General features: G+C 30.7%; 2 protein-coding genes across 4 annotated transcripts; one reads left to right on the top strand and one right to left on the bottom strand.

The window, feature by feature from the left end:
- The first annotated feature begins 26 nt into the window (after positions 1-26).
- Positions 27-17,550, top strand: LOC124364470. 3 transcript variants are annotated; one of them, XM_046819989.1, is made up of 3 exons: positions 27-184; positions 935-1,138; positions 1,504-1,785. In XM_046819989.1, the coding sequence occupies exons 1-3, from the start codon at positions 140-142 to the stop codon at positions 1,711-1,713; spliced, it is 459 nt and encodes a 152-aa protein (XP_046675945.1). In that variant the 5' UTR covers positions 27-139; the 3' UTR covers positions 1,714-1,785. The 3 variants fall into 3 exon arrangements, with proteins under 3 accessions (XP_046675945.1, XP_046675943.1, XP_046675944.1); XM_046819987.1 differs by lacking the exons at positions 935-1,138; positions 1,504-1,785 and adding exons at positions 16,703-16,906; positions 17,269-17,550 and having other exon boundaries at positions 67-184; XM_046819988.1 differs by lacking the exons at positions 27-184; positions 935-1,138; positions 1,504-1,785 and adding exons at positions 15,799-15,953; positions 16,703-16,906; positions 17,269-17,550.
- LOC124364473 lies at positions 11,017-12,904 on the bottom strand. Its single transcript, XM_046819993.1, has 3 exons — positions 12,779-12,904; positions 11,838-12,047; positions 11,017-11,264 (listed from the first exon to the last, which is right to left on the bottom strand). Exons 1-3 carry the CDS (start codon positions 12,821-12,823, stop codon positions 11,073-11,075), a joined length of 447 nt encoding a protein of 148 aa, XP_046675949.1. The 5' UTR covers positions 12,824-12,904; the 3' UTR covers positions 11,017-11,072.
- Positions 17,551-18,706: the final 1,156 nt, after the last annotated feature.

Genomic DNA, 18,706 nt, shown 5'->3' with positions numbered 1-18,706 from the left:
AGCTTTACTATATAATCAGTTATCGGAGTGATAAGTATATGAAGTACCACTTCTGTGCAGTATATATTGCCTCTGAAAGGTCGGAATCTTCAGTAATACAATCATTTGTATAACACTTCATCTGTTTAAGGTGTTTAAGATGGCCTTCTACAAGTTCGCTCTTGTCCTTGCTTTCGCCTGCCTTGTAAGTATTTGTAAAATCTAAAATTGATATTTGTTGGATAAGTGTACAAATATATCTTATGAATTAAGTTTCACTATATTATACTTATTGTTGTAAGATTTGGTAAACATTGTAAAAACAATACATTTCTTATTTCCAATTGCATTTGATATAATGTACATCTGCTATGTAGAAAGAGTACATGAAATACGTATTCAATAAACGATATAATTTATGGGACACTAGCTGTTACCCACGGCCACAATATAATTTTAAAAATCAATGTACTTATAGTACAAGGTAAAAGATCTAAATGATATAACATGATGGAGTTGTATGAAATATTTACAACATTGTAGGCATTTACAATCTAGATATTGTTAGGGTATTATTGCTCCAGAATTTCAGAGTTAAACCTAAATATTATACCATTGATGCACGTGTAACGAGCAATTCAGTTTCAAATTAATTATAATTCTTGAGCAATAGCTGACTCTGATTGGTAACTCTGCTTAAGAAAATGTATAGGTTTAAGAAAAATCCTTCGATTAAAAAGGATATGTAATTAAATATGATTTTCTTATTAATAATCCAAACATATTAATAAACCTCAACCATTTTCAGTAACACACGTTGTAAATTTTTATATTTTAGTTTAAATAATTACGAGTATATTATACTGCTTTTAATATACAGAAATATTATACATATATTTAAGAAGAACAATATTGTTTTTACAATTAAAATTATAAGTTTTACAATGTATTTCAGGCGCAGTGCACACCTTTCAACTCTGCTGCCGTCAACGACTGGCAACAAGTGCTGAAGGTGTCTCTGAACGTCTCGGCGGCGGATGGCGACAAAAACCCCTTGGTCCAGGGCTACGTCACATTGACTGTGTATGGCGACTTCAACAAGACCTCTGACAGCGAAATGGTCTCCCAACTTGTTCAGGAGAAACTTGCCTCCCTGCAGGTTAGGATCTACCAGTGTTAGCTTAATTAGGCATATAACGTTTTACCGAACGACGAGTATTGTTAAAATCTAGGGAAAATACATTTTATGCTTAAAAATTTTGGGTTTAAAAGCCTGATAGTTTATAGTTTGGGTTAAAATATATACAAATAATCCAATATTACAGGAACATAAATATTATTGATTATTAGTTACTTTGTCTTCTGAATGAACTTATAAATAACCAACCTTTTTTTTTGCATTCTTCATATATTTCAATAACCAGTACATTATAATTTTCAAATTTTAGCTACAGTACTGAATAATTTGAAAAACTTTTCTTGATGACTTGATTTAATATTTTAAATTAAACTTGTATTTTACAGTACAAGCCTGACAACACCGAGATGTCCGAGAACTTCAAAGATGGTGACTCGCTTCCTCTGCTGCTCTCTGTCGAGCTGAAAGCTAAGATTGACATCTCTGTCCCAGTCGAAAAGAGCATCGCCATAGTATTGGATGTCCAGGTCTACGCCAAGAAGAAGGACCACCACCAGGCTCTGGAAATGGTTAAGAACATCAAGCCATCCTTTTAAACAGCATAAACTGCAATACATTTTTTTGATTTCATACCGTAAAGAATAAATGAAGAAAAGTATATACTAACACTTCTTTGTTTTTATTCTTTGTTTACCCATTCGTACACGTTAAAAATAGGTATTCTTTTTAATTGCTGTTTTTTAGAACAGTGTGGGCAATAGACTTGCGAACCCTTGATGCTGCTACTTTATATTAGTATCGAATTAGCCAATATGAAATTGAAGGGTAATATAAAGAAATTGGTACTTTAAAAAGTAAAAAACCATAGGAATAAACATAGCTACATATAAATTATCGTAAGAAATTCTAGCTAATTACTTTTTTAATAATTTACAGACTTGTATTTTAGGTAAGGAGGTCAACAAGGTAAAGATTTTTATGAGAAAAAGTTAAGTAATAATACTATAAAAATAAGTAAGAATGAACTAGAACCTACTCTCCTCTGCATACTTATATTTAAATTTAATGTAACGCAATTCTAAAATGTATATATCTGGAGTATGCCACTATACGTCTCGCGAAACAAGCTTCATTGTGATTGACTGAGAAATGTCTAATTCCATAGATTTTATTTTTGAGATATCCTTGCGGACACGCAATCATTGAAAAAACAATATTACACCCTCCCCTCAGCTAATAATTTAGAAATCGTTTAATCCTGTTTAGTAATAGGCTTCAATTACGCTTAGCACTATTCCAAGGTTGTAAATGCAATATAATAAGCTTTATGCTATGTATGATAATGAATTATCGTGCAGTTGACAAGTTTTTATGATTTCTTCAGACAATTTACAGGTAAATATACCTACACCTTTATTTAATTTAATAATGTTTTTTAACAATGTTCCAATGCAGATTTCTGGTAAACTAGTGATGGTAATACAACGGAATAGTGCACTGACATGTAATATTGTCACGGAACTTTGACACTTTACTTAAAAACTTTTGTTCTACAACCATGCCAAGCTCTTGTATCCACAGATGGAAAGAACTGAAAGTTACTGAACTAAAGATTTTTATTGTTATACTAATACATATGGTGAAAATTTGAATAAACCGAATTCAAGATTACTGGAAAACTGACAGGAAATATAATTTGCAGTTCTTCCGTGATGAAATGAGCTGAGAAAGATTCCAATTTATTTTTAGATTTTCGCGCTTTTGCCCTCAAAACTCACATCATGTAGGTCCTCCTGATAGGCTTTTCTAAATCCGATGCATCATACAGCTTTTCAGCAAAAAAATGAGTTAAATATATTACATTTCAAAAGAAATGTCCCTCGATAAGGCTATGATATTGTGAAGGGGGCCACTACAGTTTAAGCAGTACGTGAAAGGAAAACGTCACAAATATGGTATAAAACTGTACACCCTTTGTGAACCTGAGGGTTTAATTGTGAGGGTTATGGTTTACTCTGGCAGATTGGACGATTTGGGGGGGGAGGACACTCAGGAAATGTTGTCTTGCACCTTACGCGAGATTTTTTGAACAAAGGTCATGCTTTATACATGGACAACTTTAAAATAGTGTGCAACTTGCAAGTAAACTTCTTGCACACAAACCTTATTCCACGGGCACATTTCGAGTTGACCGAAAGTTCAACCCACGACCCGTTGTTGCATCCAAATTGAAAAAGGGTAAAAACTACCTACCAGTATAGAAATGGGATTTTAGTGGGAAAATGGAGAGATAAGCGTGATGTCTTAAACATATCCACTCAATTTGAAAATACCATGGAAAACAAAATAGGGTAACAAAAAGCAAAACCTGAAAATATTTAATACGCATATGAAGAGAGTGGACAGAGCAGATTAGCTGATGTCTTACTCCCCCATAGAAAGGAAAATTATCAGGTGGTTTCAAACATATTTCAACAGTTTATTAAAATCTCTATGGTGAACGGTTTATTCTTTTTGAACATATATTAAAATAGAAAGACAAGTTTTTGGATTTTAGAGACGAATTTTTAGATGCTCTTTTACCCACAAAGTCAGTAGAGCCTACCCGAACTCTTCCTAGGTATCCTCTTCACCGTCTTGTCCAGAATAAAGAATGACACCAGAAGAACGACCGGAAAAGGAAAAAACCATAGTTTGTGCAACTAAACAAGCGCACATCCCACCTGTGTAATGGTTGTCCAGGACAACCTGCATTTTGTCCAATTCGTTGATTTGACGAATTCCACAAATTCTAGAAAAATGATTTTTGGTATGTTGGAATGCTGTAAATAATGTAAATATATAAATATCTATGTAATGTCATTATAAATAGTATTTATAGGTTATAAACTGTAAACCTAACAGTGGAAAATGTGAGGGAGTAAGCACTGTAACAGTATTGTGTACTAGAGTGATGTGCAGTGTGCGCACGGCACGGAACCTTGTCACAAACGGTGACGTCATCTTAAAGCAGTCTTTTTTGGTCGGAAACCATTTTTGACTTCATTGGTTATACAGGTATAAGAGAGTCATTTGAGTAAGTCGTCCCTCTTTATCATTTTTAGCAATTCTTTGATCAATTGCGATTTTCACATCGGTGAATGTGTTAACGAGTGACGTTAGGAGATATGTACGGAAATAGTTCAGACTTTTTATATTTTAATAAACTATTTAATGCATTAGCTAATTATACAACTGTATATTGTGATATTATGGAATTTTTAATTTAATTATATAGTTTAGAATTTATAAAGATTTATTGTGTATATTATTGGATTAAACAAACATAGCCCTATTAAATAAAGATTTTTTTGTTGACGTGTTCTTAATTAGTTTACTAGGATCAGGTTTCGTGCAGTGTGTAACAAAACCAAAAATTGAAACTGAACATAGTTTATCTTGTATTGATTACATATTTCTACGTTAAAGCGTCATGTTTCAAGTACGGTATGCTGTGCTGCACACAACAGCACAGCCCTTACGAACACTGACACTGTCACTGCTATCAAACATTCACCTTCGGCTACGGTGACGATTTTCACGTGGTTGGGAAAACTAGTGGTTGATTGTGAAGTGTTTTGTATGTGGTGCCTTTAAATTGCCAATTGAATGGGTACCTAGTGGGTCACTAGTGGGTACCATCCGTTCAATAAGTGAGTTATCATTCTGTAGCCCAGTGTCTGAGTATGCGTGAAATCGTTTTTTGAGATGCCTTTTAATAGTTTTTAAATACTATTTTGTTAAAAACATCCAAAGTGTACATTGCTGCTACGAAAATTTACTTTAGCTTTCGATGGGTGACCCTTGAGCGATCCTGATCATATTAGCACCCCGTCTGATCGGATAATGATGTTGGTTTCATCGACTTTCAGACGGACCACAGATTAATTCCCCCCTTCCTAATTGCGTGGTATTATAACACATCCATCAACAATAACTTTTTATTGAGGCGATATAACCTTAGCTATTATTGCAAAAATTAATGAATGGGATTGTAAAATTAATTATTCAACAAACGAATCGTTGTATTACAAATTATTGCATTGTTTACAAAAGAGTTGGATATTAATTTTCAATAAAATGCAGAAAGAAAGAAAAGTACGAAAATTTATATTAGGTAAAGTGTAAGGATAGTTTACATCATGTGAAAACAACAAATTAAGATAAGAATGTTTTCTGTCGAAGTAAAAGTCAAGGATGCAGTATCTAAGTTCGCAAGTTCAAAATAGTGTTTTGGTACAACGTGAGAGCAGTTAATCTGGAAACCTTAATGAAAACAGATTGTGAGGAGTTGCAATTAGCAGAAAGCTCAACAGGGGCTCAGTGATTTGTATTATTGAGTAACATTGGCAACAATCGCTTTTGCTGTTATAAATATAAACTGATAGTTCTGTTAATACTATTATTGACAATATTCATTCATTATATCTTAAGCAAATACCAACGTTTCTGTGGTGTGAATTTTGTAATACTAATATATTGGTAAACATTTCAAAAACCTCCCAATTTTATTCCCTAAATTGTGTTGATATAAAATTATAAATATAATAATTGTAAATTCAGGAAATAAACCAATTAACTAGCTGACGAGTATAATGACGATTTAATAACAATATATTTTAATACTGTTTAGGTATTTAAAAGTCTGATTTTGTTCTCGAAAGTCCTCTACAAAATGCATGTTTCCGTAATACTTTCTTCATTAAAGCTATTAATTTATGTAATATTTAAATACTTACTTCAATGCTATACTAAAACTATACGAAGTATAGTTACTTATTGTTGGCTAAAAAATAAAACCAAATCATTATTTTCTGCGGAACTGCGTAATATTGTTTACATACAAAATTAGATTGTATTTCAAAGGCCCTTTTTAAAAATTTAATTTCAATTAACACTGAATCACAAAAAGTACTTGCTCCGCTGGAAGTCGAACCCGGATCTTTCACTTGCCGGGTGAATGTGCTACCATTACACCACAGAGCGCTTACTTTTTCCGATTAAATTATATTGTATTTTTATTTGTATATATGTGTAAATAAGGCTGTTTGACAGGTATTTGCTCTCACGATCATATGTTAGTTCGCTTATTTAAACGCATATGTGACAGATACGGCCAAATACAAAAGAATTGAATCGGAAAAAGTAAGGGCTCTGTGGTGTAATGGTAGCACATTCACCCGGCAAGTGAGAGATCCAGTTTCGAATCCCGGTGGAGAAATTTTTTTTTTATTCAATGTTAATTGAAATTAAATAAGTCTAATGTTATTTATAACATTTAATGTAAATAAAAATCATTTGACAGGTATTTGGTCTTCCGATCATATGTTAGTTTGCTTATTAAAACGCATATGTGACAGATACGGCCAAATACAAAATAATTAATCGGAAAAAGTAAGGGCTCTGTGGTGTAATGGTAGACCTTGTTCCGCATGTGAGAGATCCGAGTTTCGACTCCCGGTGGAGCAATTTTTTTTTTTGATTCAATGTTAATTGAAATTAAATAAGTCTATTGTTATTTATAACATTTAATGTAAATAAAAGTCGTTTGACAGGTATTTGGTCTCCCGATCATATGTTAGTTCGCTTATTTAAACGCATATGTGACAGATACGGCCAAATACAAAAGAATTGAATCGGAAAAAGTAAGGGCTCTGTGGTGTAATGGTAGCACATTCACCCGGCAAGTGAGAGATCCGGTTTCGACTCCCGGCGGAGCAATTTTTTTGTGTGATTCAATGTTAATTGAAATTAAATAAATAAGGCTATTGTTATTTATAAAATTTAATGTAAATAAAAGTCGTTTGAAAGGTATTTGGTCTTCCGATTATATGTTAGTTTGCTTATTTAAACGCATATGTGACAGATACGGCGAAATACAAAATAATTGAATCGGAAAAAGTAAGTGCTCTGTGGTGTAATGGTTGCACATTCACCCGGCAAGTGAGAGATCGGGTTCGACTCCCGGCGGAGCAAGTACTTTTTGTGATTCAATGTTAATTGAAATTATTTATATATATTGATGTATATATATATATATATATATATATATATATATATATATATATATATATATATATATAACGCTGTTTAATTACAAAAAAATTTACGAAACTGTGAAAACCAATCTATGCGCCTTAAGTGTGGTAATTGCATTCTTGTGACGTTAAGCATTATAAAAAAATGTTGAATAGTTGTATGCATACACAGCAGTGGTTAATCTCGCACTTAGAGTTCCAGATTAGCGGAAGTTATCAATCAAAATTTGTCTCTAAGGTTATAAGAGATTCATTGAATTGTAAACAGCAATAGACACTCTTTATTAAGAAATTGTATTGATAACAACAAATAAGATAAATATTCTTATATTATCTTATAAATCAGTTTCAAGTGGTATTTAAAAAATAATATTAGAAGTTTCGAAACCTCTTAAATTTATTTTGTGACATCATTAACTAATCCTGTTAAGTATACATTTATTACATAACATATTGACTTAGAATACTTAGCTTCTAACTAACGGCAATAAAAACACTTGTTTCACGTCCCAAGAACATGGCCTTGTATAATAATTATTGTACAATAACGTTGTTTGTCTTATATTGATCTGCCTTCGCCTAACGCTCAGCGTCTCCTGCCAGGTGCTGATGAGTGCTTTTTAATATATAACGAGTATTTACAATATTTTACTATTCAAATTAATGTTAAAAGTTTCTTATCGACATAAAGATGCCAATAATTAACAAATAAGTAATTAATACGATAAATATATAATATTATATTTTAATCCTATTCGTTGCCTACTGTTTTAAGCATGATTATTTCAGTGTAAACTAAATGTTGTATTTTTATTCTAAAGTACTCATATACAGTACGAGAATTTTCTACAACATTAAATTTTCATATACAGTCAGGTAAATGTTTGTAGGTTATACGACTCCTGACTTTTGTTAGTAAATTAAGGATTCTGTTTCCATTTGTAGTAGTTCAATGAGTGACCATAATGGCAACGAGAAAAACACATAAGAACCAGATTAGTGAAGATGAAATACCACAAAGAATATTTATATAGCATTAAAATTAATTAACAACACATGTGATTCAGTTATTTGGTTGCATTTAAACCTCACATTCAAAAGTTGAACATTTTAGCTTATTCTGCAACTTGATTCTCGTAACAAGCGAAATGGTAAGGACTTGCATTTAATGTATTTATTTACCATGTTATGTTGAATGTGATTATGAAGAAAAATGGAATAAATTGTTTATGAATATCATGAACAATAATTTGCTAAATTGTTTTTAGTTCACTTTCTTGTGTGTTTGTTACGTAAAATATCGAATAACTATGCGAAGGCCTGGAGTTTAGACATAGAAAATAGCGTAGAACGAGATAACATTACAAAATATTTAATTCACTAACGTTCCATATATTTAGGGCAGGACCCTTACACGTAAATGGATTTTTCACCAGTATATATTTTATTTCCACATTGTGTTAGACTTAAGAAATATAAATTTTTCTAGTTGTTACAGAAGATGTAATAAAAGTTTTTTTAAGAAATTCTTAAAATGTATAAAACCAAGTTTGGATATATCCGTCATATATACAATTAGCTACCAAGGGGTTTCAGCTAACCTGCTTATGAGGAAAGCTGAATTTAAATTTGTGTATGTCCATCTATATGATCGATACGGTATGAATAAGTTAAATTGGAGACTTAAAGTTTTGTTTGAAACAGCATACAGCCTTGAAAATCAAAATGTAATAATTGATCCATTAGCTTTCGCTCTACGGGTCGGATATCCGCTATGGGATTAAAGTGAAGCCACCCACTCTGATTCGAAAGTCTGATGTGCGGTTAACCTCGTATGTATATATATTGTATATTACAATTCATATTAAGTGTATATATATATATATATATATATATATATATATATATATATATATATATATATATATTGTATTATGGTGATATTACCTTATTAATATTTTGTGAAACTGATTACTATAGATATTATAAAGTAATGTATATGATTAGATTGGTGGTAAAGGCGCCAATTTACCTAGTTAGAATGTAATACAATAGCTATTCTAAGTTTATAGTGAATGTATAAATATTTACAAAATGGGTCTATGTGTTTTCTTAGGCTTAAATCGGCCAATATATATTTAAATTAACATTGATATCCAAAAGTATTGATATTATAGATGAAGTAAAATTTAATTAGAATATTATTATATTTACAACATTAAACTGTTATTGTAAAAAAGTCTAATTATAATCAATGCATTTTAATATAATAAAGTATTTATAGAAATATGAAGGAGCACATTTAAAAGAATGATTATCCTTTTAAGGTAAATACAACACATTTAAATGTATATGTTTAAATAAAGTACGAGTATTATTAATTCCTAGAGTCAAAATGTTTCCTCTACTTTATTTTTTTGTCTTGGTTCAGGATATTATTATGGAAGATGTGTTTTTATTGTAGAAAAGCATTCTTGATTTTGAGTGTGTGATTTGTAATATTTTTTAGTAAGGTTTGTATTTTGTCTCTAAAGTAAGAAAGAATTAAGAAAAGAAATTTTATTTTTAGAAGGTAAGTAATATATCATTTATAGTATTACTGCATTATGCTTAATTAGTAAATTAAACTACTCATATAGATACGGGACCCTCCGATTTAAATATATAGAAAAGAACGAGCTCCATGTTATATAGAAAATAATTGATCACGGACAAAAAAATATTTATATTTATAGGTAATACCGTCTTATGTATTTATTTATATACCTGAATTTCCTTATAAATATAAAATATATGGTGATAGTATGTAAATTCTTTGTACACTTATAATTGACAGCATGAGAGAGGTAAACCTGTAACAATGTATACTACGGCAAATAATACTAACCCTTATACAAACAATTGTTAAATATCTTAGTTAAATAATTATTAAAAAAAAACATAAAGGTATAGTTTTATTTAATTGTAAAAAGAATTTAACAATATTTGTTTAGAACTAAAATATTTTTAGCATCATCAAATGGCAAAACTTTGTCTTCAGTCGTCTCAGATCACTGTTTAAATGTTATATTCATTTATATAATTTAGGGGTATGCTACACCGCGTGATGTATAACAAACGTTTCTCAGGCTGTAAAAAAATTCTAAATATGTAATCTATTTCTCTTTTGATAAATAGATAAGCATTCTATGAATCATAAAATATTATTTTAAATTCCCCGTCAGAGGAAAGAGAAACTCTATCATCACGGCCAAATTTCATGGTTGGAAATTCACCAATACCATCATAGAACACATTATTATTTATGTAGAAATAAAGTCTCATGAAAGATTGTATTGTATAGTATATAGATGAAACATTTTTTGAGTTACGTGAAGGTTGGAAGGATACCACAAGGCAAGAGTGCACTGATATCAAATCTGGATGCGGATCTACAATATTACATTTTAAATTTGTAATACACGAATAAGCTACATTTCATAATCTCACTTGCCAAAAGCCGATATAATTGCATTTAACTTGTTTATACATTTATCAGTCATCCATAGAGTTAAACTAAATTTAATCTCTAGAAGAACTATACATTTGTTTTTACACATCGGATTATCGAAACATAATAAAAACTGAAATTCATCTGTATCACAACATATTTTTTATAAATATGAGAAAAAGCAAAACGTTGCAACTACCTGATGAACTATAATTTTGTTTTATACTTCGTAGTGTCCCAAATCTATAAAATTATACATTCGTGTCTTACGATCTCAACAAATACTACCTTATGGTTTAAGTACTAGTAGAAATTAAATTAAAACACGTTTATAAATTACAATATATTTATTTGCATTCTAAAATTCTAGATAGATGTACTTCTTGAATTAGAACTTGATAAGGGTTTCGTTGTGTTTCTTCTGGGCCCAAAGTTTGAAGTCCAGTTCAAGGCCATAGATTTTAGGATCCTTTTCAGACTGGTTGATGACAACCTCTGCCTCAATCTTCGCACTGACCGCTAGCGGAAGACTGTTCTTAATGGAGCCGAAGGAAACTGTGTTTTCATCGTATTGCTGAGCCTAAATATAAGAAAAACATTTTTTAAATGAAAATATAGCTTAATGTCATTAGTCACTAAAGATAAAGTACAGACTCTCCATGACGGTACAAAAAGGTAAGATGGTGCAACCACCTTATCAAGTATAATATTGTTTTATACTTTCTAGTGCCCCAAATCCATAAACGTATACAGACATGTAACATTATCCAAAATATATCAGTAAGGTACTACAATATAAATCACACTTGCGTAAAGCCTGTCTAATACATGAGATTCGTCCTCTAAAGTAATAAATTTCACTGGTGTTTCTATGAGTATTAAAATAAAAGGCCATAATATATAGTCTTAAATTCCCGAAATATTTATCTGTTTTAAGCCTTTATTTGGGTACTTTTAAATAAAATACCTCGTGTATGATAATCAGCTTCCAGTATACAATACGTTTCCACATATTGCCAAATTCGGGTAATAATTGCTCGTACTTATAATTTTACATTGTGGTTGAATGAGAATGATCGTTTTAAATTTATATGGGCTTTGTGCGTAGGGTTAAGTTCTTAATTGTAATAAATAAAAATAAAGGTACACTCGCCTGAACGGACATCATTTTGTTGTTGACCATATCGGTGATAGATCGAATATCGACATGCTTGGACTTAGGCTGGCCCGAGATGGTGGCGTCAAGCTCCAACTGGGCAACCTGAGTCTCCTCCTTGCCGGTGTAAGCTGCAGCGGTCACGGTGATGTATAGCAGTGGCTTCAGGTCATTGGTCTGTTTAACTGGAACTGCCTGGCCTTGCAACTGTGACACACAATTATGAAGTGATTTATAATAAGTATTGTTTTAATGCTAAAACATGTGATATTTTGTTGTAAACCTTAGTTTATGAGGAATAAAATATGGTATGCATTAAGTTGTATATGGAAACATTACCTGTCTCTTTTAGTAAATATAAACCTAATTATACCCACTTGCTACTGCTCTGTATAAAAAATTAAATCATTTACAATAACGTATTGCATACATGCATACATGAAATTGGAGTATATCGTTCTGCCTTTTGAAACATATAACATATCAGGCTGTATACAAGTATATTTAGAAGTTCCAGAACAATAGATTAGGTAGCTTTTGACGTATAATCTATAGGTGAATTCATTGTCACTCAAGTCAATTACGTTGAAAAAACTAATTCATAGAGATTTTCAGTACGCTAGGAACTAACGTGGGGCATAAAGCTAGTAGTAAAACATAAGTGCCGAAACAGTTAGGTACCAAGTGAAAAAAAAAACTCTTAATAGTATTTTATTCTCTAAAGAACAACTTGAGTATAATTGTTAATGAAATACATTCTTTATTCCTCTTCCAGATTAAATACTTAGTCAAAGCAATTCGAGAAATTACGTATGATTATAATAATAATAGGATTACATCTTTTTATAGTATAAAAGTCTGTATGTTATTGTACATCCCATAACTTATTTTACGATTTAAAATATATGGTTCAAAATTGATTTGATCGTTTTACTTACGAAGCAGGCGAGAGCAACGAAAAGAACAATCTTGAGAGCTTCCATTTTGATATGGAGTTTTTAGTAACCAAGTATTACTGATTTTACCAAACCGTATCTCGTTTATATACTGCCAGTTACCTAATGCCACCGTCAGATTAGAGCACTTCATCTGTCTTATCTGGTCTTAGTACTTACGCAATTGAATATTTTCTCAGAACTAGAAGAATCTGATACTTGTAATTTATATTACTTAACAAGATATATATTCTATAAAAGATTTTTTACTTTTTCTGACATAAATTTACTGTTTGTTACTTGTGACAATATATAATAATTACACGAAAATAAAACAAGTTATATATTACCGTTTCAATTTGTATGGTTGAAGTGATACATTACAAGATCATTTTATTTATTTATACCGATCTATCCTTTTATTTTTGACTTAAAAAAGTGTTTTAATATTTTACTTTTATACCAAAAAGTCATATAATTAATTATATTAGACTTCCCCTTAAGACGTTTAATGTTAGTACTATTTAGGAATTTACAATAATAAGTACTATAAGTTTGATATTTTCAATTATATTTTTAGAAGAGGGAAAAGTTTGCTAGTAATCTACATTTAGAGGTGTAGCGAAATGCTTTCTTTTGCCCACACTTTATTAGAAAAATCCATAGCGTGTGTCTTAAAAGTGCACCGACCCACCAAGTCTTTCTTACCCTCCTTGTAAATGGAGTAATTTACTTTGGGGGATGAGTACATATATGACTAAGTGAGGAGTTTTATGATGTATGAAATTTTTCGAATATACTCCCCAAATAGGTGATTTTAGGGTAAGTCAAACATTTTAAATGCTTTAAAATTATATCTAATTTTAAAGGGATTACAAAAAGAAGAAGAATGACATAACCTACAGGTCTGTAATGTTAACGTATCAAATCTTTTGGGTAATTAAATTTTGAATTTGTTTATAAACCCCTATTGCTTATAAATAATTTTGTAACTAAATTAAATGGTAACAATCTTTAAATCCAACCTCAATTTCACTAAGATTGGATGCTCTAAATGGCTACCATGTACTTACTTGTTAAAAAAAAGTCTGGACTCAAAACTGCGGCTTACATTTTGAAACATTTCATGTGTGATTAGGTAGCAGGTATTCGATCCTTGTCCTTAGATTTGGAGATAAACTTTAGTGTTATGATTTCCTTATCGTTAATGGCATACTCATATTTTTGATCCACTATGTCTAAAAATGTTCTAATATTATCTCCAAATGAACAGAATGTTAATTCTGAGAATCTATAATAGTGTAAACATGAACAGCTTTCCTGATGTACTCTGGTACACACTGGTAAGTTCTGGATAATACATAGGCATTTATAATATTGCATTTAGTCAGATAAACAAAATCAAATCAATACAACTACAATCAGGAGGATATCATCATGAATATATCGATATACTTTTAAATAAAAAACAAATAGTACAACACAAAAACCGGTTTATTGTTCAATCCAATACTAACAGATTAATTTGCAATTCAATTAATTAACAAGCCTAGTTTTTTTTCTCCCAAAACTACTAATGCAATTACAAAACAACAATGTAATATTAACTGTAAAAGGTTAGCCTTTAAATCACGTACATGTATTATTTTTCAGATGGTGGCAATATATCTGTGGATTGAATATATACTGATTATGTACAAAAACATTAAATAAATACACTAACATCTAAATAACTTATTCAGCAACATTTTATGATATTGATAAATACTTACAAAGGGGTTAAATAATTTTATATATCTTTACTACATATGATTATATTGGTTTTTTTTTTAATTTAATCTATATAAAATAGCATATTAAACAAAAAGTCAAAAGTGCTCGTATATGTTGTAAATTAATTGAAATACTGTTACATAAAAGGATAGAAGTATTCCACACCACGTGTATCTTAATAGAATTTTATGAGGTCGCATACAGACAAAAATCATTAATTCAGAAACAAAATTTGGATTAGTTTTCAGTGATACTCAGCCAGGTAACAATAACGCTCATGCAGCCCTATAAATATATTCCTTATGATTAACTGACGTTCAATGTAAAATTTATAATCACAGATAAAAAATATACTTAAATAAATGTAATAAGGTTCAGTAATGTTACGAAATTGAGCGGAAGACATACAAAGAATACACAAAAAATAATTTCTCAGCCTGTCAAGAAATAGGCTTCCCTAACGCTCATCCTAATAAGATGACCCAAAATACATACTCTAATTTCTCAATATTATGTTTTTTTACATCCTCACAATATCTTTCCTTTTGCAGAAAAGCTTACTCTATGTAATTCGTGTTATATAAACTATATTGAATTTTTTAACTCATCCATTTTTCGTATCTTTTCATAGGTCAAAATAATCAGTTACGAATTTGTTTTTATTATAAGGATTTTAACTATAATCGCCAAAGTGTTTTGCTTCAGTGTGGGATAAACATGTATTTTATCTCCTGTAAGAGTTAAAATCTTCGACAAATTAGAGCGTAAAATTCTGAGTAACGTTATGTTTGAGTTAGGACTTTTATAGAAAATAATTTAAAAGAATATTCAAAGAATTCAAAAGAACAAAAATAGGATAAAGAGATATTAGTTTTTTTAATATAGTTTTTTTTAATATCACTGCATTGTCTACTAATAAGCCTTTTCTTCCCAAGGTAATATTGAGAAACTATAATGTTTCTAACATTATATAAAGTTTGTTCACCCACTAAGATTATCTTGCATTCTGAGAGAAGCAAAATAAATGGGGTAGTCTCACCCAATTATGTTCTTAGTGGTTAAATGACGCACCACAAACGATACCATGAAAATATTGCAATACATAACATTATTGCTAGCTACTGTAAAGTATAAGAGGCTTATCTTTCGATATTAATAATGTCATCCTTCCGTCACTGTTCAAGTGTTTATTTAAAAAGAAATTCTGAATGTCCTTCAACACTTTTACTAGACTTTACGACATAATCAGTTATCGGAGTGATACGTATATGAAGTACCACTTTTGTGCAATATATAATGCCTCGGAAAGGTAGGAATCTGCAGTAATACAATCATTTGTATAACACTTCATCTGTTTAAAATGGCCTTTTACAAGTTGGCTCTTGTCCTTGCTTTCGCCTGCATTGTAAGTACTACAAAAATGCATAGTAATTATTTATTGTATTGGTAGTCTACAGATATTCTTAGGCTTTATTTAAATTTGTTTATATCTATACTTATTGTTATTTGCTTGGTAAATATAGTATTCTACAATAATGTACATATGTCACACTGTATTGTGTATAAATTATTTCTGCTATATTAAAGAGCAAATAGTATAACATATATTACGTACTCTTTACACGGTATAGTTTTTGACACATTAGCTATTACCAGCAGCTTCGCACATGGTTTTCTAATTCGTAGAACTTTTACAACAAGGTAAGAGCACTATTGACATTATATAATGGAGTACTTTATATTTTTTACGTTTTGTACATTATTTTCAAAATCAAAGTACTTTTACTACTAAGTAAATTCTATTATGATACGATATGATGGAATTATAAGAAATATATAAGTGTATGAGCATTTCCGGTTCGAATTAATTATAAATCTTTCGTCATCGCTGAGTCCGATTTGTAACTAGAAAACGGAAATAGAAAGGTTCCAGAAACCTCCTTCCTACAAAAAGCTTATACATGAAAAACTAGTTGTTTTGATATAATTCTAAACTCTAAAACTTTTTTTGTAAAATATGGAGTAAATTTACTATTTTGGTTTAAATAATTACGAGTACATTACAATCCTTTTACTATACGGAAATGTTATAAATATTTAAGAAGAAGAGTATTGTATTTACAATTAAAATTGTAAGTTTACAATGTATTTCAGGCGCAGTGCACACCTTTCAACTCTGCTGCCGTCAACGACTGGCAACAAGTAGTGAAGGTGTCTCTGAACGTCTCGGCGGCGGATGGCGACAAAAACCCCTTGGTCCAGGGCTACGTCACATTGACTGTGTATGGCGACTTCAACAAGACCTCTGACAGCGAAATGGTCTCCCAACTTGTTCAGGAGAAACTTGCCTCCCTGCAGGTTAGGATCTACCAGTTTTAGCTTAATTAGGCATATAGCGTTTTACCGAACGACGATTATTCTCATAATCTAGGGAAAATACATTTTATGCTTGAAAATTTTGAAGCTTAAAGCCTCGTAGTTTATCCGGGGGGGGGTCTAAAATATATCCAAATAATCCAATATACAGGATCATAAATAATAATGATTATTAGTTATTGTCATCTGGATGAACTTATAAATAACCAACCTTTTTTGCATTCTTCATATATTTCAATAACCAGTACGTTATAATTTTCAACTTTTAGCTACACTACTGAATAATTTGTAAAACTTTCTTGTTAACTTGATTTAAGTAATTAAATTAAACTTGTACTTTCCAGTACAAGCCTGACAACACTGAGGTGTCCGAGAACTTCGAAGATGGTGACTCACTTCCTCTGCTTTTCTCTGTCGAGCTGAAGGCTAAGATTGACATCTCTGTCCCAGTCGAAAAGAGCATCGCCATAGTATTGGATGTCCAGGTCTATGCCAAGAAGAAGGATCACCACCAGGCTCTGGAATTGGTTAAGAACACCAAGCCATCCTTTTAAACAGCGTAAACTGAAATAAATTTTGTTCATTTCATACTATAAAGAATAAATGAAGAAAAGTGTATACTAACACTTCTTTGTTTTTGTTCTTTGTTTACCCATTTGTACACGTTAAAAATTTGTTTTCTTTTTATTGTAGTTTATTTTTAGAAGAGAGTTGGCAATAGACTTGTGAACACTTCATGCTGCTAATTTATACTAGTATCGTATTAGCTAATATGAAATTTAAGGCTAATATTAAGAAATCGGTACTTTAAAAAGTACAAAACCTTAGGAAAATACATAGCTACATATAAATTATCATATGAAATTCTACCTAATTAATTACTTATTTAATAATTTACAGACTTGTATTGTAGGTAAGGAGGTCGACAAGGTAAAGATTTTTACGAGAAAAATGTTAGTAATAATATTATAAATTATGCAAGAATTTAATAGAACCTACCCTCCTTTGTATCCTTATATTTAAATTCAATTTAACGCAATTCTAAAATGTATATAACTCTTAATAGTTACATAGTAGGAGTATGCCACCTTATGTCTCGCGAAACAAGCTTAACTGTGATTGCCTGAGAATTTTTTAATTATTGGATTTTATTTTCAAGATATCCTTGCGGACAGATTGGCAGACACACAATCATAGAAAACACAATATTACAGCCTCCCCTCAGCTAAAAAATTAGAAATTGTATAAATCTGCTTAGTAATACGCTTCAATTACGGTTAGCAAGATTCCAAGGTTGTAAATGCATTATAATTAGCTTTATACTCTGTATGATAATGAAGTATCGTGCAGGTGAGAAGTTTTTATGCTTTCTCCAGACATTTTACAGATAAATATACCTACATCTTTATTTAATTTAATAATGTTTCTTAACAATGTTCCAATGCAGATTTCTGGTAAACTAGTGATGGTAATACAACGGAATAGTGCGCTGACATATGATATTGTCACTGAACTTTGAAATTTATTATACTTAAAAATTTTTGTAATTTGGTTCTATGAAAAATTAACTCTTCCTTTTATATTCAGCGTGTTCAAAAATTTATTTTATCTGCCATGTTATCGTTGCCATCGTGGTTACCTATTAGAACAATGGAAACATTTACACTACGACAACCAAATTGCTAACAGTTACATTCAACACCGTTTAACTAATGTTGCTGATAAGGAAATGAAATTTATGCTACATTTGCTTTGTATAGGTTAGTTCCTTTCAGAGGTGTC

The sequence above is a fragment of the Homalodisca vitripennis genome, chromosome 6 (genome assembly GCF_021130785.1).
Source record: "Homalodisca vitripennis isolate AUS2020 chromosome 6, UT_GWSS_2.1, whole genome shotgun sequence".
Taxonomy (NCBI): Eukaryota; Metazoa; Arthropoda; class Insecta; order Hemiptera; family Cicadellidae; genus Homalodisca; species Homalodisca vitripennis.
Note: the sequence above shows the minus strand (reverse complement) of the source record. Positions and strands in the feature narration are given on the sequence as shown.